The 25,646-nt window shown below is 36.3% G+C and overlaps 2 protein-coding genes across 3 annotated transcripts in view; both read right to left on the bottom strand.

Moving 5' to 3' along the window:
* The window catches only part of LOC128573137 (zinc finger protein 501-like), a 501,109-nt gene that overhangs the window by 214,482 nt on the left and 260,981 nt on the right, over positions 1 to 25,646 (bottom strand). The gene's annotated exons all lie outside the window — the stretch shown is intronic.
* LOC128572282 (zinc finger protein 267-like) overlaps positions 5,359 to 25,646 on the bottom strand; it is a 33,175-nt gene continuing 12,887 nt past the window's right edge. The window contains exons 2-5 of one of the 2 annotated variants that reach the window (XM_053572112.1): positions 22,190 to 22,316; positions 16,075 to 16,136; positions 15,165 to 15,249; positions 5,359 to 8,769 (exon numbers count right to left, since the gene is read on the bottom strand). In XM_053572112.1, coding sequence (XP_053428087.1) covers positions 7,217 to 8,769; positions 15,165 to 15,249; positions 16,075 to 16,136; positions 22,190 to 22,316 — 1,827 coding nt within the window. In that variant the 3' untranslated portion in view covers positions 5,359 to 7,216. The remainder of the gene's footprint in view (positions 8,770 to 15,164; positions 15,250 to 16,074; positions 16,137 to 22,189; positions 22,317 to 25,646) is intronic. The other variant, XM_053572113.1, reaches the window with a different exon arrangement.

Below are 25,646 nucleotides of genomic sequence, written 5' to 3'. Positions count from 1 at the left end.
ACAATTCCTATTTCCTCTTCTATTTTAAGTGCAAACTAACATATACATGAACTTTACCATCAAGTAGTACAGACGCAATTTGCTATAACCTTACCACTTTTGAATTACAATTGCATTATTTCATAGGTAAAGCAAACTAAATTATATTGTTGCACTTTTGTGTTTTTGTTTTAAAACTCAGTTAAAGACTGAACTTATTTTGTCTTCTTTCAAAAGACACATCTAAATGTGTTCCTACTATATACATGAACTTAAGTTTTGTACCCCCCCCCACAAAAAAAACTGCCTTTGGATTATGTATAGCCCCAGAAAAGATACAAAGTGTTCACCCCTTTTCCTATTTGACTCACCTCATTGAGGATCATGAGATATGCCCTCAAAAACTCTAAATTTATACCAATAAATTAACTACTCTAAATTATTTTCCACAATTACTGAGAAATATAATTGGCACCATCCTTCGTTGCAGCTTACTACAAGAGACTCAAAGCCCCTTTTGAACATTCTTTTTTTTTTTGTTGTTGTTGTAGAGACAGAGTCTTGCTTTATGGCCCTCGGTAGAGTGCCGTGGCATCACACAGCTCACAGCAACCTCCAACTCCCGGGCTTAAGTAATTCTCTTGCCTCAGCCTCCCGAGTAGCTGGGACTACAGGCGCCCGCCACAACGCCCAGCTATTTTTTGGTTGCAGTTCAGCCGGGGCCGGGTTTGAACCCGCCACCCCCGGCACCTTACTGACTGAGCTACAGGCGCCTCCCCCTTTTGAACATTCTTAGAGGACCAGCTCATCCTTCCTCTTCTTGTTCTTTAACACCCACTGCAATAGAAGCTCTAATCAAGGTTGACTGCACTTTGCAAAGAACACGGCTCACTAATCTTTCCTACTCATTGCCTATTGCTTTGTTATGACAACCTCTTGGTCCTTTGGAATGGGTGCACTTAAGCACAACAGCAAAATGAGTTTTAACTCCCTATTTTAAAATAGTTGCCACATTAATTTAAAAAGGAATACAAAGCCTTTGGCAACTCCTAGACAATAGTCCTACCTGTTTGAGAAACTTCCCCATGGTGGCAAATTACATTTGCTAATTTTACTGAGTATTGCAACTATAGTTGTTAATAACAAAATATGTGCTAAAAAAGTATCTTATACCTCACCTCACAGAGTTACATGCTGTCATTATGTCTTTTTCTCACTTTTCTCAAATTTCATAGGAACAAATTAAAGAAGGGGGAGATACACCCCAATACACCTCATAACCTTCTCTCCCATGCCCTTTTTACTTTTTTTTTGAGACAAAGTCTCACTATGTCACCCTCTGTAGAGTGCTGTAGCATCACAGCTCACAGCAACCTCAAACTCTTGGGTTGAAGTGATTCTCTTGCCTCAGCCTCCCAAGAAGCTGGGACAGGCGCCTGCCACAACATCTGGCTATTTTTTGGTTGTAAGTTGTCATTATTGTTTGGCAGGCCTGGGCTGGGTTCGAACCCACCAGCTTCTATGTGGCTGGCACCTTAGCCACTGACCTACAGGTACTGAAACTTACTTTAAATTTTTAAAATGTTGATATCCAAAGACACACCAGCAGAGTCATTTTGGAATGTACCTAATTCTAAACATCCTGTTGTGCTACGGAAAAATCCTCTCACTGGTATTTGGCAAGGACCTGACCCTGTTCTGATATGGGGGAAGAGGACATGTTTGTGTTTTTCCTAGAACAGCTGACAGACTTCACTGGCTCCCTAAATGGTTGGTCAGACATGGACCCACAAGACCTTCCTGTGCCACCAATGAGGAAGCTGGGAGTGACCCCCTAAGTGATCTACTGTCAAGCCAAGACATCACAGAAAGCAAAGCCTCCAGCATGGAGACAACTGAAGAAGCTGACCCACGAGGGAACCGATCTTGTGCGACATTGTGGTGAGCCAGTCACTCCCAAAAGCTTTTCACAACTATAATAGCTATTGTTTCTTGTTATTTCTCTGCAGAGTCTGAGTCAATCAACTCTTCCAATAAAAATTATGTTTACTAATTGGCACTAAGAAATAAAAAGGGAGGAGATGTGGAGTGCGGATTGTGAGGTGGCAGGACCCCCACAGTTGGGGAGGTGCGTTCAAGAAGCGACCCCCAACTGATGCTCCTCCCTTCCTAAAACAATAATCCTTTCTCCTTGCTCCCTCTGCCAGAAAGCACGTAGCCTTCTCTCCCTAAAGTTAATCTTTACTATTTTTGTGAAAATAGTAATAGTACATTTACCATGTACTATTACTTCCCCTTAACCTTGTAATATGAAAATATTCCCACTTTCCTTGCTGATTTGAAACATTGTTAGTATAGCAACCTTGTTTAGCAACCTATGTAATAAGATATGTAGCAAGCTATGTAATAGGATATGTAGCAGCTTACCATATGTAGTAAGGTATGTAGTGATCTATGTAACAACCTATGTAGCAATCTATGCACCAAGATGTGTAGGAACTGGGACAGCAGGCTTGCAGAGACAAAACATACAATCACTATCATAAGGAACAGACCTTGGCAATTGAAAATTGATCAGCTATGGAATTCCAGTGTGGGGGTCTGGCTTGGGGGAGGGGAGCTTGTTCTCAATAAATAGCAGCTGCTGGGTTGCTTTGGGCCTTTTCCCCCGACAGGCATGGGGAGGACCACCTCCTGCAAGCTTCGAGCTTACAATCCATTGTCCAGCCTGATTCTTTGGCGAAGGCACCGACAAGGTACTATATAAATAAAGCTGGTCATGCGGTTCAGCGCTGGCTGCACTCATCAGCTGTGTCAGACCTCCCGACCCCATCCTTATCTCTGTGAGTGTGATCTTTGTCTCTTGGGTGTCTTATTTTCTCAATTCCCACCATTCCCACTCTGGTTTGTTTACTCTTTGTGCTGGCTCCCAAAACAGGAGTGCTCCTGGATGTTTCCTTTGTCTAGACAGAAAAATTTAACAGAACAGCCCCAGGAGTTAAGAAACACCCCTGACTGCCATGGGTGATGTGCCGCCCATGACCATGCCCACAAGTTCCCCAAATCACCCTTGACAACAGAACTTTGCCTGTCTCATTATTTGATTTCTTGGGTAGCTCTGAATTTGGGCCTCACTTTGGATATATAGACCTTTCACAAAACAACTGAGTTGAGCTAGCCAGCACAACTCCACTAACCAAAGGGGAAGAAAATATTGGAGTGGAACATATGGAATCCTCATCTATTTTAGAGAGGTATGACTCATTTGTGAGATGCACGTGGAATGCTGAGTACAAGGATATTCCTAAAATGCCAGGGACTAGACAACCTGTGAGCTGGTAAGGAAGATCATCATGAGGCATTAACAGTGGGTTGACCAGTTAGTAGGTTTGCATATTGCCACAAACACCAGTTACAGCTGAAATGAAGGTAACAAAAGATAAATTAAGTATGGAGAAACCTCAAAGAACTCAACCTAGACCTCCCATTTGATCCTGCAGTCCCATTACTGGGCATCTATCCAGAAGGAAAAAAAACCTTTTATTATAAAGATACTTGTATTAGGCTGTTTATTGCAGCCCAATTTACAATCACTAAAATGTGGAAACAGCATAAATGCCCTTCAACCCAGGAATGGTTTGACAAGCTGTGGTATATGTATACCATGCAATATTATTCAGCTATTTTTAAAAAATGGAGATTTTGCAGCATTTGTACTAACCTGGATGGAGGTGGAACACATTATCCTTAGTGAAGCATCACAGGAATGGAGAAGTATGAATTCTATGTATTCAACTTTGATATGAGGACCATTAATGATAATTAATGACATAGTGGGGCATGGGGGAAGGGGAGAGCAGACAGAGGAGGGAAGGGGTGAGGGTAAGGAAAAGAAAATAAAAAGAAAAGTGACTAATTCTCACATCAATTAGATTCAATTTTGACTAAAGTACATTACTTAAACATTAATTTTTACTTCAACTTGTTAATATGTGGTTCAGGATACAGGATACTGCATCCTCATTTATAAGTGAATTATGTTTGTAATTTCCCCTTTATAATATTTCTTCCAATTTTAATATCAGGTGTATCCAGATTAAGTAGAATGATTTTGATGTATTTCTTTTTTTTCCATTGTCTGTAAGATTTGGCATGATCAGGCAGCACCTGTGGCTCAAAGAGGGAGGGCACCAGCCCCTGTATGCCGGAGGTGGTGGGTTCAAACCCAGCCCCAGCCAAAAACTGCAAAAAAAAAAAAAAAAAAAAAAAAAAAGATTTGGCATGACCTGTTTTTTGAAATTATCTTTTATCTTTATTTATAAATATAAGTTGTCTATTCTTTGATACTTTGGGGAAAAAATAAGTTAATTGATGACTCCATACTGAACCTCAGAGTCAAAGCATCCTGTAATAGACATACTTTTTTTTTTTTTTTTGTGGTTTTTGGCCGGGGCTACATTTGAACCCACCACCTACAGCATATGGGACCGGCGCCCTACTCCTTGAGCCACAGGTGCTGCCCCATACTCTTATTTGACAATGTGAATGTCACTTTCTTTGCATTACTATTATTATTGCTTAATACTTCATTGCAGCAATCGTCTGATTTCTTTTCTGAATGCACTTGTCTTCGTTTGTTCTTTGCGAGGTTTTTGTTTCTGGTCCCTATCTTAAACATTGTTATTGTTGCTAAATTTTAAGCCTTTTTAATTTTGTGAAGGCAAAAAGTAGAAGCCAATGCACACATGTATATGTGAAAATAAAAAAAAAAGCAAAAGATAAATGAAGAATTCCTGTTATAAAAGGATATAAAAACCTCCACATCTGTGTTAGTTAGCTTTGTGGGTAAGTTGAATACTGAAAAGATGCAGCTGAAACTTATCCTGCTGTTTTGTGTTTCTTGAAGGGTGGAGGCTGCCCCAGCCTAAAGTGTGAGCCTGTGACAGTCCCTCTGTTCAACAATTTCGAGGACAAGAAAATCAAAATACTTTAACTGATTAGGCAGCAAGTAAAAAAAAAAAAAAGAAAGAAAAGACTGTATGGGAGAATTCTGTACTTTGAAGACATGAGATTTGTGAGAAATAAGTTTAGTGTCCAGAAACTAAGTTTGCTTTGAGAAACTGAAAGGTCCAGTTTGCCTGTGAACAATCTTCTGATCTGTTTTTTCCCCACCATTTCCATTTCCTTCTGAAGATAGGTACACACAAACATGCATTTCTTCATTTATAGTTCTCTTGCACAAAGTTCACTGTTACATTATTTTGTATACTGCATTCAATATAAATAAAAACAAACTATATCTGTGTTCAATTGATCCAGAAAAAGGTCATGTGCAAAGGAAAATATTATACTGATTTAGAATTCAAAGGTATGGCTTTACTCCCATATAATCTTTATTATAACCGTATCAACATTCCCTTAGATACAAAAAAAAGAAAAAGGTACAAAATAGTTAAGTATAACAAAATTCTCCAAATTATTGAAAATTTAAGTCCTCAGGAAAAAGAGATTACTAAAAAAGTTATTCCACTGTGCTATCTAAATCATGTATTATTTTAATCTGTTAACTGCAATCTTGGACAAAATGAGATAGTTTAACAAGGGCGACAGAATAACATTTCATTTATGGCACATCAGTGTGAAAACACTAAAAAATGTAAGCCATATGGTAAATAAAGCATTGTAAAATCTACTACATGCTCCTTGGTCACAAGCACTCACAAGTCTACTTTTTGTCTAATATAGTGACCTTAGATTTATGCTTTAATTTTATTGGTTGATAATTATTTAGTGTATACAGGTAGGTTTTTTTTTCTTTTTGAGACAGTCTTGTCTGTCACTGATGCTAGAGTGCCATAGCATCCTTATAGTTCACAGAAACCTCAAACTCTTGGGCTCAAGTGATCCTCTTGCCTCAGCCTCCTGAGTAGCTGGGACTACAGGTGCCCAGCACAATGTCTGGCTAGTTTTTCTATTCTTAGTAGAGACAAAATGTCACTCTTGCTCAAGTTGGTCTCAAACTCCTGAGCTAAGCAATCCACCTGCCTCGGCCTCCCAGAGTGCTGGAATTACAGGCATGAGCCACCACGCCTGGCCTAGTGTATGCTGATTTGAATACACACAGAACCATATAGGACTTGTTTTCATTTTCCTCTCAAATCTGTTAAAACATTTTTATGTCCATTACATCAAGTAACATTTTCCATCACATCAAATAATATTCAAGATTTTCATTTTATTTCACTTGATATGTAAGTATGTAAGTATGATATGTAAGTATCATTTAACTAATTGTCTAGTTTTTAATGTTTAGGGAGAAATTGGTAAAATAATTTTATTTTGAAAATTTAATAATAGAATGTTTCTCTCTTACTTTAATACAAAAGAAAAATGTCCTGATAACATACCGTATGCTTACATGCATCACTGTTTTGTAATTCAAACACAAAAAATCTTTTAGAGTTTCTTAATGTATTTGATATCTGCCATTAAGATAGCAAAGGAGAAATGAATAATCATGTTCACACAACATTGAATAACCTCTCATAGATCTGCTGCAGAAATAACAGATCACATATTTTCACATAAACATTAAGGCTAAAGGTATAGCATCAACAAAATTGAAATCTGAATTGCATCAATATTTGCTTTTCAAGAATGTTAAACACTATCAATACAAAGTACCCACAGGATATAATTATACCTGTCCAAACATCAAAGTTTTGTATCTTTTGAAAAATTATCTAATTGCTTTTCCTTTACACTGTTCTTTACATTTCCATAGAAATACTCCAGGTTAGTGTAAAATCTGAAAGTGTACTTGTTTTTTACTTGTGTGAATTCCCTGATGCACTGAGACTTAAGTTTTGATTAAATACTTCTGCACATTTATTTCACCTGTAAATTCTTTTTCTCTATAAACTCCCTGGTGATTTCTAAGTTGTATATTTGGGATAAAACCCTCTTCACTTATATTACATCTACAGGGTTTCTGTGGTATAAATTCTCTGGTATTAAGTAAGGTGTTAACTATAGTAGAAGATTTGGTCACATTCCTCACATTTGTAGGGTTTCTCTCCATTATGAATATTCTGATGTTGTCTAAGCCTTGAAGACTGGATAAAGGATATGCCATTTTCTTCATATTTGCATTTCTCTCCATAAAAATTCTCTCATGTTGTCTAAGATTTGAAAACTAAAAAAGGCTTCACCATATTCTTTACTTTTGTAGGGGTTTCTATACAGTATGAACTATCTGATGTTTTTTAAAGCTTGCTGGATAGGTAAAGCATTGGCCACATTTGTCACATTTGTAGGACTTTTTATTATGCATTTTCTGATGGCGCCTAAGCTTTGAAGACTTGGCAAAGAATTTGCCACATTCTTTACATTTGTATGGGTTCCCTCTAGTATGAATTGTCTCGTGTTTTCTAAGATGTGCAAGCTGTGTAAAGGCTTTACCACATTCTTTACATTTGTAGGGTTTCTCCCCTGTGTGAATTCTTTGATGCTGAATAAAGTGTGAACGATAGTTAAAGGCTTTGCCACATTCTTCACAATTATATTGGTTCCTCCTATTATGAATTGTCTCATGTGCTCTAAGATGTGCAATCTGAGTAAAGTCTTTATTACACTCTTTACATTCGTAGGGTTTCTCTCCAGTATGAATTAACCTATGTGTTCTAAGATGTGCAATCCGAGTAAAGGCTTTACCACATTGTTTACACTTGTAAGGCTTCTCTCCTGTATGAATTCTTTGATGTTGAATAAATTTTGAACGATAGATAAAGGCTTTGTCACATTCTTCACATTTATAGGGTTTCTCTCCAGTATGAATTCTCTCATGTTGTCTAAGATGTGCAATCTGAGTAAAGGCTTTACCACATTCTTTACATTTATAGGGCTTCTCTCCTGTGTGAATTCTCTCATGTTGTCTACGATGTGAAAACTGAGTAAAGGCTTTACCACATTCTCTACATTTGTAGGGTCTCTCTCCAGTATGAATTCTTAGATGTTGAGTAAGGAGTGAATTAAGGTTAAAGGTTTTGCCACATTCTTTACATTTGTAGAGGTTTTCTCCAGCACGGTTTATATTGCGTATTCTTAGATTGGAAGACCGAATAAAGACTTTCTTACATTTACTATGTCTGTATGATTTTTCTCCAATATGAATTCTCTGATTTTGAGACTGATTCCCTGACTGGGAGAAAGCTTCAATCTGTTTATTACATTTGTAGGAAACTTTTTGACTATGGATATCCTCACGGCTAACAAGCCTTAAACATTGGTGAAAGACTTTCTCACATTTTTCACATTTGTACTGGATCTCTGGATATTGAGCTTTCTGATATTTTCTAGAGCATGAGACCAGGTTTATGAATTTTTCAGGTTTATTACATTGATAATTTCTCATATCAACATCAATATGTTGGTAATTATTTAGGGTAAAGCTCTGGATAAAAAACATCAAAGTTTTATTGAATGCGTAATGTTTCTTCCAATTCTTTATTTCCTGATATTGATTAAGCAGTGGTAACCGGGTAAACACCTTGCCATACTGATCACATTTGTACATTTTGGCATCTGATGATAGTATTTGTTGGTGGAAGGATAATAAAGCTTTAATGAAGGACACATCAAATCGATCACATTTAGAAATATCTTCTTCACTTTTAAGTCTCTGGTTTTCAGAAATATTTGACTGAACACGTAATCCAATCTCATATCCAAAGTTTTGGGTTTCTCTGGGGCTTTCAAAAGACTGGTTATTGCTTCGTTTACTATGTAGTGCTGAAAAGAAATGCAAATATAATTTAAATGACATGTTCTCAGTGAGAATAGAGATGAATAAATACTACAACAACAGAGGCTACGAAATTTACAGAATTCATTATGGAAGGTAAAGATTAAAGGGTATTTACAAGAAATAGGTAAACCATTTTAATGGGAAAATATACAAAGTATTCTATAGAACACACATCTAGTGTCCCAAATATCTAGTGTGGCTGGTCAGTGCCAAAATATCCCCTGAATAAAGCAAGGATGGAATAGGTAGATGTTTTCTAAATGACAAAAATTTCAGTGAAAATTGAGATATCAAAGAAACTAACAATTACATTCTAATGAAAAGGAAAAAAATCAAAGTGAGTTTGAAGGGAGGATTTATGAAGTAATTTTACAAGTATTTAAAGTTATCAGTCTTAATGTAGCTCTATCAATAAGAAGACAGACAACTAAATTAAAGGGGGAAAACAAGGCCTAAAAAATTAGATTACTTACAAAGAGGTTAAAACTAAAATAAAAATGAAAGAGAATCTCTCAAAACATAAAAGTATGGATCTCAAAAAGAAATTAACTGAACTTAAACATAATGCTAGGTATGGTCAACAGCAGATCTGATGTAGCAGAAAAAAATGAGCAAGCCTGATAATAAGCCATTTGAAATTACAGTCCAGAGAACAAAAAGAATAGAGAAAATGGGAAGGAAGACTAAAGACCTTGGTGCCATTAAGCATGCCAAAATATTCACAGTAAATATTTTATAATGAGAGAATATAAAAATGAGCAGGGAGCTTACATGAAGAAATGTCTGAGAACTTTCTCACACTGTGGAAGAAAATCACATAAAACTTAAAGCTCACTCTAAACCAGGAACAGCACAAAGAGAGCCAACAGAAGACATGTTGCAATCAAAAATTTAAAAGTTGCAAACAAACAGAATCCTGAGATCAACAAGAAAAATGTGACTTGGTGTATGTAAGGGCACTCCTATGGGATGATCAACAGATATTTTTATGAAAAAAGCCTTGCAAGCCAGAAAGATGAAGGATGATATACTCAACGTGCTGAAAAAAAGGAAAAAATGACAAATACAAACAAAGGACACTATTTCTGGCAAAACTGTCATTTCAAAATTAGTTCAAAACAAAATATTGCAAAGATTAAAAACCCTTACAAAATTTAGGCCCATGAGACATACCCTACACAAAATTGCTAAAGATAGTCAGTTTTTCATATTAAAAAGTAAATTAGCCACAAATTTATGTGAATGCATAACGTTCTATGATAAATGGAATTATATGCATATACACAATATTCTGTGTTATCATAATGATGGTGAGTAAAATACTTTTAATTCTGCTATAAAATTTAAAAGACTTTTAAAATAGCCATAAATTTGTGCTTAAGACAAAAATTGCATACAAAAGATGCAACTTCTGACATCAACACAATGGCAAAGGCAGGGATTTGTATATAATTAAAGTTTTCAGCTTAAAACAGTTTCTCATAATTTTCAGATGTTTTATATAGTATCTACGGTAACTACAAAGAAGATATACAGAGTAGATAAACATAGCAATGCTAACAGTTTAAAAGAAAATAAAGATATCAGTATTTAAACAAAAGGAAATGAGAACAAAATGAAAACATGTCATTACAAAAACCAACAAAACACATGAAAGATAGTTTTAAAAGGAACAAAATAGATGTCAGGCCTACAGAAATAAATAAAATTCATTAGTCATTCCCTATCAGTATTTACTTCTATACAAATGTACTGAATCCAGCAGAAGTCATATTTTCTGAATAATCTAAAAAAAAAAAAAAAAGAAAATTCAACTTCATGCTTTCCAGAAAAGACTCACTTTTAGGTGTAAGAACACGCACGTGCCTATGAAGTACAACAATTCAAAACTGTTATTGTACACAATGTCAAATACTCTTACATTGATATAAAATATGCTACATTAAAAATTGCCACAAGGAGACAAGTAAGGAGGCTCATACCTGTAATTGTAACACTCTGGGAGGCTACACAGGAGCTCAGGGGTGAAAACAAGCCTGAGCAAGAGTGAGACCCTATTTCTACTGAAAATAGAAAAATTAGCCAGGCATCAAGGAGGGCCCAGTAGTCCTGGCTAATCAACAGGATGAGGCTGGAGGATCACTTGAACCCAGGAGTCTGAGATTATTATGAGCTAGGATGGCTGATGCCATGGCACTTCAGCCTAGGCAACAGAGTCAGACTCTGTCTCCAAAAAGAACAAAGGGCATTATTTTAAAATAGTATCTTAAACAATATATTTTATACAAGTCTGCTTTTCAACTCCTGAGCTCAGGGTGTCCATAAAGTTCATGTGCAACAGAAAAAGTAAAACTGTTTTAAATTCCACATAAACTTTATGGACACCCTGTATATTGCTAAAATTGTTCATTGATCAGGAAGCTACCACAAGAATTAACACATATGCACGTACTATCTCAGCTTCCAAATGTCAAAAGCAACTTTCACAGAATTGAAGCAAGAATAAGACAGCAGCAAATAGTAGGGTAACCCGATAATGTACTTTCAATAATGAAAAATATATGAATACAGAAAAAGAAACAACAAAAGGAAACAGAAGACTTGAACAAGGCTATAGATCAATTTACACCAAAAAGTCTCATACTGAACTCTCCACTCCACAAGAAAATACACATTTTTAAGCACGAATAGAATGTTATGCTAGAAAGACAACCTCTTAAGCCTCATAAGTCTCAACAAATTTCAGCACATAAAAATGACACAAAGAAGGGATGGGCACAGTGGCTCACGCCTGTAATCCCAACCCTCTGGGAGGCCAAGGTGGGTGCATCCCTTGAGCTCACGAGTTTGAGACCAGTGTGAGCAAGAGAGAGACTCCGGGTCTAAAAAACAGCTGAGCATTGTGGCAGGCCCGTTGCTCCAGCTGCTTGGGAGGCTGAAGCAAGAAGATTGCTTGAGCCCAAGGGTTTGACGTTGCTGTGAACTATGGCGCTACAGCACTCTACTAGAGGCAAGAACATAAGGCTCTGTCTCAAAAACAAAAAAAAATTACACATAGGATATTTTCTGCTAACAATAGAAACTAGAAGATAGAAAATAAAACAGAAACTAGAATAAAACTAGAAGTAAAAACCAAAAGAGAAGTGATACAACTATGTGGAAATTAAACAAAAAGTATTGAAAACACTTTTCTTTAAGAGCTAAAAGTTTTAATATTGTTAATATGTCAATCCTACCAGAAATGACCTACAGATTTGATGAAAATCTCTACCAACATAGCAAAGAAACTTTTTGCACAAGTGTTATAATAGTCTAAAATGTATATGAAAACTCAAAAAATCTAAATCAAAACAAATAAAAACCTAAAAAATACTGAAAAACAAACTTACAATACTGTATAGTACTTTCTCACTTCAACACATATTACAAAGCGCAAGTGTTCAAAACGGTGTGTTATTGCTTGCATAAAGAGAAAGCCCAGAAATAAATCTTCACATATACAGTCAACTTGTGCTCAACAAGAGTTTCAAAACATCCCAGTGAGGGGAGGAATACTGGAAATCCACATTGGACAAATTGATGTTAGACATATCTTTCCCTGTACACTAATAAAAACTCAAAATGGAGTTCCTTTTTTTTTTTACAGTTTTTCTAAATATAATTTTGACATTTCTTTTTCAGTTCACTGTTAATGTAGAGAAACACTACTGGCCTTTATGTTAATTTTTGTGTTCTGTAAGTTTACTAATATTTCAAAAGTACTAACAGTATGGGGAGTGTAGTCTTTCTGTATTTCTTTTAATTTAAGGTGACTTAATCTGCAAACAGACAATTTGGCTCCTACTTTCAAATTTGGCTAGCCTAAATTATCTTCTTCCTAATTGGTCTCACAGTGATTCCCAGTACAATGTTGGATGGAACATTGGTGAAAACAGGTATCCTTGTTGCACATCTCACAGAAAAATCTTTCGGTATTTTTTGCTCACGATAACATTAACACGGGGTTGTCACAAGTAGCCTTTATTGTGTTAATGTACATGCATACTATACCTAATTCATTGAGTGTTTTTATGATAAAGGAATGTTGTCAAATGTTTTTTCTGCAACTACAACAGTGGTAAAAATAAAAATAAACTTAATTATAAAGATGAGTGATATCTATACTGAGAACTATAAAACATGGATGAAAAAAATTGAAATGTACAGGAATAAAGGAAAAGTTATCTTGTGTTAATGGATTAGAAAATAATTTTTATTTTACTTATTTATTTTTTTGAGACAGGGTCTAACTTTATCATTCTAGGTAGAGTATGGTGGAGTCATAGCTCACAGAAACCTCAAACTCTTAGGCTCCAGCAATCCTGTTGCTTTGGCCTCCCAAGTAGCTGGGACTACAGCCACCCACCATAATGCCGGGTATTTCTGAAGAGACAGGATCTCACTTTTTCTCAGCCTACTTTGAAACTCCTGAACTTAAACAATCCATTTGCCTCCGCCTCCCAGAGTGTTAGGATTACAGGAGTAAGCCACCATGCTTGGCTGGAAAATGATTTTTCAATGGTCATACTACACAAAGTGATCTGCAGATTTAATGTAATTTCTATTCAAATTCCAATGACATTCTTCACATAAAATATTTACACTGTAAAATTTACATTAAACTTTAAAATACCCCAAAGAGCCAAAGCAATTTGAACAAAAAGAACAAAGCTAGAGGCATCATAGTATGTGACTTGAAAATGTACTAAAGGGCTATAGTAACCAAAAGCCTGGTACTGGCAAGAAACATGGATGGATCTTAAGGATATAAAGTTAAGTGAAATAAGCCAGATACAAAAAGACAAACGCTATCTGTCTCACCTTTTCTCTTCCATGAGAAGGACCCATTTCCAACTCACTTTGGAAGTGCTCTAAATTTTCTCTTTGTACTTTCTAGATAAAATCTGTTACCCTGAAGAAAAACAAAACACACATACTGTATGATTGTACTCATATGTGAAGACTACACTTGATCTTAGCCAAAAGGCTGAAGAGTGATCATGTGTTAAATGTGTAAAAAAAAACAAAACAAAAAAGTTGATATCACAGAAGCAGAGCATAGAAAAATGGTCACCAGAGACTGAGAGGAGAAGAACATGAGATGAGGTTTATTGACAGGTACAAAATCATCACTGCAAAGAAGAAAAGAATTTGGTTTCCTATTGCACAGTATGATGGCAATGCTTAAGAGTAAGTAATTGTATATTACAAATTAGTTACAAGACCAGCTCCTGGATATTCTCACCACAAAGAGCAAATAAGTGCATGAGGTAATATATACACTAAATGCTACAATTTCAATATTATAAAACATATACAGGGTATCCATAAAGTTTGCATCCAATTTAACATAGTTATGAACACCCTGTGTATGTGAAACTTCAAATTGTATCCCCTAAATATGTACAATTATCATGTGTCAATTAAAAACATACAAAAAGACTTAAATGTAAGACTGCCTATAACTATTAAACTCCTGCAAGCATTTATAAAGGGGAGGCTTCATTACAATACTGTCTGGAATGTTTTCCTGGATATAACATCAGAGGAGTAGGCAACACAAGCAAGTATGCACGTGGTACTCCACCATGTATCCAAAAGACCTCCAACCTACTCACAGCAAAGCATGAAACAAATATCTGCACACTTATGTATACTGCAGCATTAGTCACTAAATACCACATATGACAAACCAAATGTCCCTTCATTGATAAATAGAAAAATACAATGTGGCATATAAATAGAATACAGTATTTTTAGCCTTTAAGAGAGGTCATTTTGACATATACTATGGCAACATATTATACCTTATATAATATCCTAGAGGATATTATGGTAAGTAAAATGAGACAGTCAAAAAGAAACATAGACTATAATCTTATACTAATATAAAATATCTAAAGTAGTCAAACTCACTGAAAGACAAAGTAGAATGATGTGAGAGAGACGGAAAGGACACTTTGTTGTTTAACGGGTACTGGCTTTTACTTTTGTAACATAAAAATGATCTAAAGATCTGTTGAAAAAACTACGAATATACTAAACACCACTAAACTGAACACTTAAAACTTTGGTATGACAATTTTATGTATTTTACCGCAATTAAAAATTTGATTACCTGAAAGAGACAATCAAAAAACTTTTCAAAAATCACAAAGTGTAACATATAGATTTAAACAATAAATACACAGTGAAGTTAAGACTATTTCCTTCACTACTTACATAGACAGAATAAAATAATAATTGACAATCAGTATAGACACACACACACACACACACACACACACACACACACACTCATACACACAAAGTCCTGAGGCCAGGCAGAGGCGATTCATACCTGTAATCCCAGCACACTGAGAGGCTGCAGGATCACATGAGCTTGGGACTGCAATACCAGCCTGAGCAAGAGTGCGATTCTGTCTCTACTAAAAATAGAAAAATTAGCTGGGCATTGTGGCAGGTGCCTGTTGTCCCAGGTAATCAGGAGGCAGAAGTAAGAGGATCACTCGAACCCAGGAACTGGAAGTAGATGTAAATTGGGCTGACGTCATGGCAGTTTAGCCAGGGCAACAGAGTGAAACTGTGTCTCAAATAAATAGATAGATAAATAAATCCAAAACAAGTATGGACAGCATAGGTCCTGAACATATATAGAAAGTATTGATAAAGGCAAAAACCACACAGATATTTTATAGGCAACAGACATATGCCTAATGCATACGTAAATTATATATTACTTATGTAAACAATCTAACTGGAATGCCCAAGAAACTTAAAACAGGAAGAATAAAATAATCACAATGTTAGCATAATAAAGGAAACTATAGCTGAGTGTTATGGCAAGCTGAGGCAAGAGAATCACCTAAGCCCAGGAGTTATACCTTATATAATATCCAGGAGGTTGCTGTGAGCTATGATAGCACAGCGCTCTACTGAGGGAGATAAAGTGAGACTCTGTCTCAAAAAAAAAAGGAAACTATAAAGAATAGGTCAAAAAAATTAAAGGGTGAAAGACAATAGAAAAGATCAAAGTAACTAATAGTTGAGTTGTTATGAAAAAAATTTTTTTAATTCTGGCTAGATTAACCAAGAGAAAAACAAGAGATGACTGAAGGAAATTATAAATGGAAGAGAAGATATTAAAGCTGATATAACATAAACACAAAGTATAATAAGACAATGCTATAATTACATGAAACATATTGGATAAATTATAAGAAATTAATAATTTCCTCAAAACAACTCACCAAGATGAAATCATGAAGAGGAGAAATATCAAACAGACCAACACTGAGGCAGGACACTAAGGCTGTAATAAAAAAAAAATCTCTCAACAACACGAAGCCCCAAGACTGAATGACTTCTTCACAGGTAAATTCTGTCAAGTATTTAAGTAAGAACTAAAGTCATCTTTTCCAAAACTCTCTCAAAACACGGAAGGGAGAAGATACTTCCAAACTCTCGCCATGCGGCTATCATTACCCTCAGATTGAAGCCTTGTAGGGACACTACAAGAAAGAACACAAACCATTATCTCTGATGAAGATAGAAGCAGAAATACTAAACAAGATGCTAGAAACCAAACTTAGCCACACATTGAAAAAATCATACAGCATAAACATGTAGGATATATATATATGTTTGGAATGCAAGGATGTTTCAACATATGCAAATCGATAAAAATGGAAAAGCAGAAAGATCCAAATCATACAATCATCTAAAAAGTTAAAAACATTTGACAAAATTCAATGTACTTTCATAATAAAAACATAAAACTATATACATACAAAGATATATATCTCAACATAAGAAAGGTTACAGGTAACAAGCGTTTTGGAAACATTACCCTCCACAATGAAATTCTAAAAACATTTTCTCTAGTGTCAGAAACAAGAGAAAAATACCCAATCCCTCCACTTTTATTTAAGCCAGTGCAATTAGGTAAGAAAAAGAAACAAAAGGCATTCAAATCAGAAGTGAAGAAGTAAAATTCTCTCTCTTTGTAGATGAAAACATCATATATTTAGAAAACTATAAAGATTTTATCAGAAAGTTACAGCTGGGCCAGGTGAGGTGGCTCACGCCTGTAATCCTAGCACTCTGGAAGGCTGAGGCAGGTGGACTGCTTGAGCTCAGGAATTCAAGACCAGCCTGAGCAAGAGTGAGACCCTGTCTCTACTAAAAATAGAAAAACTAGCCAGGCGTTGTAGCTCATGCCTATAGTCCCAGCTAACATGGAAGCTAAGACAAGAGGATCACTCAAACTCAGGAGTTTGAGGTTGCTGGGAGCTGTGACTCCAGGGCACTCTACCCAGGGCAACAGAGTGAGACACTGACTCAAAAAAAAAAAAAAAAAAAAAAAAAGTTACAGATAATGAACTCATCCACTAAAGTTGTATGTCACAATATCAACATTCAAAACTCACTTACATTTTTTGTACCCTAACAATAAACTATTTGAGAAAGAATTTAAGGAAATAATCAAATTTACAATTGAATTAATTACTATAAAATACTTAAGACTCAATTTAACAGAGATGAAAGATCTTTTCAGTAAAACTTGACATTAGAGATTATAAAGAAAGAAGACACAAACAAATGAAAAGATAATCCTTGTTCATGAATTAAAAGAATAATATAAAATGCCCATACTATACAAAGCAGTCCACAATCCCTACTTAATCCCTATAAATATTCCAAAGGCAGTCTTCACAAAAATAGTAAAGAATTCAAAAATTTCTACAAAACCACAAATAACTCCAAATAGTCAACAAAATCTTGAGAAAGAATTAAGCTGGAGTCTTCACACTTGTGGATTTCAAACTCTTACAAAGTTATACTAGCCAAGAGTATGTCATTGACGTAAAAACTTAAACATGCTGAAATGGAAAAGAATAGAGAAAGCAGAAATAAACACATAAACATGCAGTCAAGTAGTTTTTGACAAGGCCACCAAAATACACAAGGGAGATAGGATGGTCTCTTCAAAAAATGATGACATAAAATGGCTATCCGCATACACTAGAATAAAATTGAACATCATACCACATACAGAAATTAACTTGAAATAGGTTAATAGTAAAGGTAATACCAGAATCTACATAACTTCTAATAGAAAGCAAAGAGAACAACTTATTTAATAATAGCCTTGGTAATATGTTTCCTTACTATCACATCAAAAAGTACAAACAAACAGTGAGTAGGGTGCTGGCCTCATGTACCGAGGGTGGTGGGTTCAAATCCAGCCCTAGCCAAACTGCAACAAAAATAGCCAGGTGTTGTGGCAGGTGCCTGTAGTCCCAGCTATTCCAGAGGCTGAGGCAAGAGAATTGCCTAAGCCCAAGACCTGGAGGTTGCTGTGAGCTGTGATGCCCCAGCACTCTACCACGGGTGACAGAGTGAGACTTTGTCTTAAAAAAAAAACCCCAATAATAATAATAAAAAGTACAGACAAAAAAAACAAAAAACAAACGCAAGACTATATCAAACTAAAAAGTTTCTGCACAAAATAAAACACTACATAAAAGAGCAATCCAATAATTAAGAGAAAATACATCTGCTAAATGTAATATTTAAAGTATAGAAGGATAGCAAACAATTCAGTAGCCAAAAAAGAAAAGTAAATCTGACTTGAAAACATACAAGTTGAGTAGACATTTCTCCACAGAAGACATAAAATTGGCAAATATATTTATGAAAAAATGCTCAACACCAGTATTTATCAGGAAAATTGAAGTTCAACCCCAATGAGATATCACCTTTCACCTTTTATAATGACTATTATCAAAAAGTCAAGAGATAATAAATGTTAAACAGAAAAGGAAACTCTTATACAATGTTAGAGAAAATGTAAATTGATCCAGCTGTAAGGAAAGGAATATGAATCTCCTCAAATATTAAAAACAGAAGTACCACACAATCCATGCATCTTACATCTGGGTATAAAACCAAAGAAATGAAAATAGTAATGCAAAAAAAGTAACTGCTCTTTTATATCTGTAGCAGATTATTCACAATATATAAAATCTCTCTGGACAGTAGCCAGCCATGCAATACGACAGGATATAGTCAATATTTGTATAGTGGAACAGTTTTACCATCAGAAAAAAGGTGATCCTTCCATTTGTGACATCATAGATGGATTAACTAGGTGGGAACTATGGTAATTGCAATGAAATAGGGAAATAAAATACTGTATAATATCAGCTAGTTCTGTATTCATTTGGTGGGGGGGGGGAGCGGGACAGAGTCTCAAGCTGTCCCCCTGGGTAGAGTGCTGTGCTCAGTTTTTCTATTTTTAGTAGAGACAGGGCTTGGCTTTTCCTCAGGCTGGTCTCAAACTCCTCAGCTCAAGCAATCCGCCTGCCTCAGCCTCCCAGAGTGCTGGGATCACAGGCGTGAGCCACAGCACCCTACTTGTTTCTGTATTCTAAAAGACTAGAGATCATAGAAGCAGAGAATAGAACAGTGCGTGCTAAGAGTGGGGGGCACTACAAATGGGGAGATATTTGTCAAAGAGTACAAACTCTAATTTACAAGATAAATTCTGGGAACAGACTATACAACAGTGTGAATATAGTTATAATAGTACTATATTATTCACTTAAGATTAAGTAACACTCTCAAGTCCGCTAAGGGAATAGAAGTTAAGGGTTCTCACACCCCAAAATTTGGCAACTGAAGTTATAAATGTGTTAATTTTATTGTCTTAGCCATTACACAATGTATAAACATATAAACTCATCAAGATGTACACCTCGAAAACATGAAATATATATATATATACATATATATATGTACATATGTATTTTTTTTGATACAGAGTGTCACTCTGTCCCCAAGGCTAGAGTGCTGTGACCTCACAGCTCACAGCAACCTCAAACTCCTGGGCTTAGTGAAACTCTTGCCTCAGTCTCCTGAGTAGCTAGGACTATAGGTGCCCAGCACAATGCCCAACTATTTTAAGTAGAACCAGGGTCTTGCTGTTGCTCAGGTTGGTCTGGAACTCCTGAGCTCAAGCAATCCACCATGAGCCACCATGCCTGGCCTAAAATATGTATCTGTAAAAACAAAATCCATGTATCACAAAAAGTAAGAAAGAACAAACGAACAAATGAACATACAGGTCACACTCTCTGTAAACTGCATACTTAACCAAACAAAATTATAAAATGACAATTATTAAGATATTAGGTAACAGTCAAAATGTTACTATACCCTGGACAATATATTACACTTTCCATAAATCATGTTAAGGACTCTATATTGAAAGTAGTACATGAAACTATGTTACACATGTGGAAATTATACATACAGATTTAAAATTTTTAATCTTAATTCAGGCTAGGACAAAGAAATTGTTAATGTAAAATATATAACTTGATTTTGAAATAAATGTTTTCAAATTATTTATCATTTGAATAATTAATAGTTAATTTAATATTTCATTAAAGGGAGATGCCTTGTATATTAATTAAATTACAACATCTCAATTCTTAAATTTCCTGTGAACCCTCCATGGGATTAAAAGTTAACGAAAGAGAAAATATTTGACACGTGTCTACAGTATTTCTGAGACTTCTGAACCAAACATCACTCTTTCCACTACTATGCCCACACACTCCTGTCATGAGGCAAAACAAAACTAAAAACTTTAAAATGTTTTAACATAGAGGTAGTAAGAAATATGCAAGGACTTATTTTCCCAGGAACCTCGAGGGAATGAATGAGTAGATAATATAGGCCCCTAACAGGCAAAGCAGATGACTTTGGCTCTCACTGAATTTGATGAAAGATTACTGAAGAGCAAAGGGAACCCTCAGATAATATTTTTTACCATCTTAAGGAGAATCAATCCTCAGATCATTTAAAGAACATGAGAAAGAAAATGTCCTTCTATTGAGGGCAAATGAAATAAACTTAGGCTTCTAAAAACTTAGTTTCCTTGTGTCAGAGCTTCTTAATCCACACCCTACGGTCTGGCTTCTTCCCTGTGTCACCTGCTTCATCACTCGCCCCCACCCCCCACCCCCGCTTCAGCTGGGCGTCTGGCTAATGTTTCCTCTCCCTTCACATTCCAGGGCTCTCTCATTTGTTTCAGAAAGGTGACCAGGTCTAACTCAGACACATCAAATTCTACTTTATTAGAAAAAGACACACAAATTTTTCATGGGGATCTTCAATTTTCAACTTATTTTACTCGGGAGAGAAGAGAGAATGTTACAGAAGACTCTAGAAAATTATTTTCCTAAATACAATAGAACCATTTTAAGTTGACCACCCCTGGGAGTAACAGGTGGTGAATCTATGGACAAGAGCAACATAAGAACCAGGTCTACTGCATTCATACATACATGTGGTGCCTTTCCAGTTTATGAATACTAGGTCAACTGAAGGAGGTGGTCGATGGAGGGAAGTGGTCAACTATGGAGGTCCTGCTGTACTATTACCTGACAGCCCCTGTAGAATATTTAGGAAGCATTTTAGATTTGTGGATTCTATACTTCACTGTCAAATGTGACTAAAAGAAAAATAAAAAGGAAGGCTAGCCCCAGTGGTTCACACCTGTAATTCTAGAACTCTGGGAGACTGAAGCAGATGGATTGCTTGAGCTTAGGAGTTCAAAACCAGACTAAGCAAGCGTAAGGTCACGCCTCTACTAAAAACAGAAAAACTAGCCAGATGTTGTGGCAGGTGCCTCTAATCCCAGCTACTCTGAAGGCTGAGGCAAGAAGATTATTTAAACATAGGAGTTTGAGGCTGCTGTGAGCTATTATGCCATAGCACTCTAGCCTAGGACCACAGAATGAGACTGCCTTAAATAATTTAATTAATTAATTAAATAAAAAGGAGAGATTGGATTTTAAGGTATAAACAACATATTTCATATCACTTAACTTCTACAATCACCAGGAAATTAGAGTGAAACTTGAAAATCACCAGAAGAAAGGTAAATAATGAGGTCAATGTAAACATTCTATTGTATGCAAACAAATTCCTGATTTTTACTCCTGAAAGGGGGATTCTGAAACTTACTCATGTAAAGCACAAACTCCCAAACACATTGTGCAAAAGAAAGAAATAGAACTCTTGAGGTTGGCTCAGCATATGTGCCAACCACATATACTGGCCTGGGCCAGCTAAACAACAATGACAACTGCAACACAAAATAGCCGGGCATTGTGGTGGGTGCCTGCAGTCCCAGCTACTTCGGAGGCTGAGGCAAGAGAATCATTTAAACTCAACAGTTTGAGGTTGCTGTGAGATGTGATGCCACATCATTCTACCAAGGGCAACAAGTGAGACTCTGTCTCAAAAAAAAAAAAAAAAAAATTAGAAATATTGGAGGTCAGTTATTCTCACCCACAAAGTCCAGGTGTCTGGAGATCTCTGACATCACATCCTCATACAAATTCCGCTGAGCAGTGTCCAGGTATTCCCACTCCTCTGGAGAGAATTCTATGGCCACATCCCTGAATGTCAACAGTTCCTGAAATAAAAATAAATAAAAACCACATTGACCATGTAGACCTGGGCAGAGTTCTTAATGCTCAGGTATTTCCAATCCTCCAGAGACAATTCTATGGCCACATAACTCAATATCAACAGTTCTACAAAGAATCAAAAATTAATTAATTAATTATGACCATGTGGCCATAGGCAAAGTTCTTAATTTGACCCAAGATAAAATGAGAGAATTAAGAGTACTGGCTCTGACCTATTTGAGTGATCTGAGTTACATAAGAAGATACATTTATTTTATTTTATTTTTATTAATTAATTTATTTTTATTGTTAAATCATAGCTGTGTACATTAGTGCAATCAAGGGGTACAATGTGCTGGTTTCATATACAATCTGAAATATTCTCATCAAACTGTTCAATGTAGCCTTCATGGAAGAAGATACATTTTAAACACACTAATATTCCTTAAGCCATTCTCTATCTAGAAAATTGTTTTCCTAAATACAATGGAACCAAAAGAAAGAAAATGACATAAGATTCACAAAGATTCTACATAGTATAGATACTATGCTGATATAGAGTATATAATACTTAAAAAAAGCACTGCCACAGAAATATACATTTTTGAATGCTATATTTACATCATATAGAATCAGTTGTCTTAAATGTCTTAAACAGAATCAGTCTTAAAATGAAAAACTCATAGATTTCTAAAAAGCTCAGCAGTGACGCCCATACCTCAGGTCTTAAAGCCACAATTCTGAACAGAAAAGAGGTAGACCACTGAGGGACGAATTCATAGATGACATGGAAAGTTTTATAGAATATACAGATTAAATATTATAATATATAAATAATATATTCTTGACATAATAGCAAGAATTGAAACAACTGGCTAACTGGAGTGGCTCAAGCCTGTAATGGATGGACTGCCTGACCTCAGGAGTTCAAGACCAGCCTAAGCAAGAATGAGACCCCATCTCTACTAAAAATACAAAAACTAGCCCGGCATTGTGGCAGATGCCAGTAAGCCCAGCTACTTGGGAGGGTGAGGCAAGAGGATTGCTCAAACCCAGGAGTTTGAAGTGGCTGTGACCTACGACTCCATGGCACTCTACCCAGGGCAACACAGTGCGATGCTCTCTCCCCCTTCCCCCACCCCCCAAAAGGAATTGCAACAGTTTTTTCAACATTTACTGTACATTAGAGCACATCCTACCAGTTTCTCATATGTTCATGCTTAAAATCACAAAAACAATTTATGAATAAAGTAATAGTATTTTTCTTTTATGAGACTATTTTGCCAACATCCAAGAAACAGTAGAGCTTGGGCTTTACCCAGTATGTCTGACTTAGAATTTATCTCAAAGGGATACACAGGACAATGCACAGAGACAATCTGAACTCAGTGTTCAGAGCAGGTTTTGTAACTGAGAGGAGTAATAAAAACAAGTGAAGAAAGAAGCAACACAAATTTGATCAAATAATGCTTACATTTATTTCATACACACGAATACATAGAAATTCTAAGTACACATTGTAATAGAGCAGGGAGCTATTACGCTGAGATAAGAGTCAGCCAGCCTACTCGTTAGACCACAAAGAAATCAACTTCACTTTCCTTCTCTTAAAAAAGAATAGAGTATAACATTTTTGTGTAAATAAATTAGTATATCTGGCTTGGCACCTGTAGCTCAAGTGGCTAAGGCGCCAACCACATATACCAGAGCTGGCAGGTTCGAATCTAGTCCAGGCCTGCCAAACAACACTGACAACTACAACTAAAAATAGCCAGGCGTGGGCGGTGCCGTATACTGAGGATGGTGGGTTCAAACCCAGCCCCGGCCAAACCGCAACAAAAAAATAGCCAGGCGTTGTGGCGGTGCCTGTAGTCCCACCTACTCGGGAGGCTGAAGCAGGAGAATCGCCTAAGCCCAGTTGTTGGAGATTGCTGTGAGCTATGTGACACCACAGCACTCTACTGAGGGCGATAAAGTGAGACTCTGTCTCTACAAAAAAAAAAAATAGCCGGGCGTTGTAGCAGGTGCTTATAGTCCCAGCTACTTGGGAGGCTGAGGTAAGCATTGCTTAACCCAGGAGCTGAAGCTTGCTGTGAGCTGTGGTGCCATAGCACTCTACCCAGGGCGACAGCTTGAGGCTCTGTCTCAAAAAAAAAAAAAAAAAATTAGTATATTTGAATGTAAAAAAAAATTATCAATCTGTCAATGATTTTGAAATATATGTATACTATGGAGAAAACCACACAATGATATAAAGTAATGTTTATTAGTAGTTATAGTACAGTTGTTAAACCATTCTATAGTACTAATAGTACATACTATACTTTGCTTTTTGGGGAGACAACAGAGTCTCACTTTGTCACCCTTAGTAGAGTGCTGTGGTGTTATAGCTCACAGCAACCTCAAACTCCTGGGCTTAAGTGATCCTCTTGCCTCAGCCTCCCTAGTAGCTTGGGACTACAGGCACCCAGAAGACCACCCGGCTGTTTTTAGAGATGAGGTCTGGCTCAGGCTGGTCTCCAACCTGTGAGCTCAGGTAATCCACTCGCCTCGGCCTCCCAGAGTGCAGGATTACAGGCGGGAGTTATCCCACCCAGGCCTATACTATATTATTATATTATTATACTATTGTTACTGAGACATTTTTAAATTGTTTCATTTTTTCCATATAGGCCCTGTTAAAGTTTTAAGATGCTTAAATATATTGCTTATATGTTAATGCTTGTCCTTTTCTCTGAAAATACAGAGAAGTAATAAAGAAACTTGTTTCTGACATGAGAAAAGAATAAAACAGAAACAAACAAGACTGAGGCCATACTGTTTTAAATCTACCAATTTCAAAAGCAGTAACTCTAGTCAACAAATAAGAGAGCCTTGGCCAGGCACACTTGCTCACACCTGTAATCCCAGAACTCTGGGAGGCTAAGGTGGGTGGATTGTTTGAGCTCAAGTGTTTGAGAACAACCTGAGAAAGAGCAAGACCCCCTCTCTAGTAAAAACAGAAAAACTAGATGAGTGTGGACATGCACATCTGTAGTCCCAGCTACTCAGGAGGCCGAAACAAGATTGCTTGTACCCAGGACTTTGATTTGAGCTATCATGATCATGACATTCTACCCAGGATAGAGAGAAATAAGAAATAAGGTCCCAAGAGTCTTTTTCTCTTAGGAGTGGCGCCTGTGGCTCAAAGAGTAGGGTGCCGGCCCCATATGCTGGAGGTGGCGCGTTCAAGCCCAGCCCTGGCCAAAAACTGCAAAAATAAATAAATAAAAGCCTATTAAAAAACAACAACAACAAATAAATAAAAAATAAAATGTAAAAAAACAAAAAAGTCT

Source organism: Nycticebus coucang, chromosome 20, assembly GCF_027406575.1.
Source record: "Nycticebus coucang isolate mNycCou1 chromosome 20, mNycCou1.pri, whole genome shotgun sequence".
Classification (NCBI taxonomy): Eukaryota; Metazoa; Chordata; class Mammalia; order Primates; family Lorisidae; genus Nycticebus; species Nycticebus coucang.
Note: the sequence above shows the minus strand (reverse complement) of the source record. Positions and strands in the feature narration are given on the sequence as shown.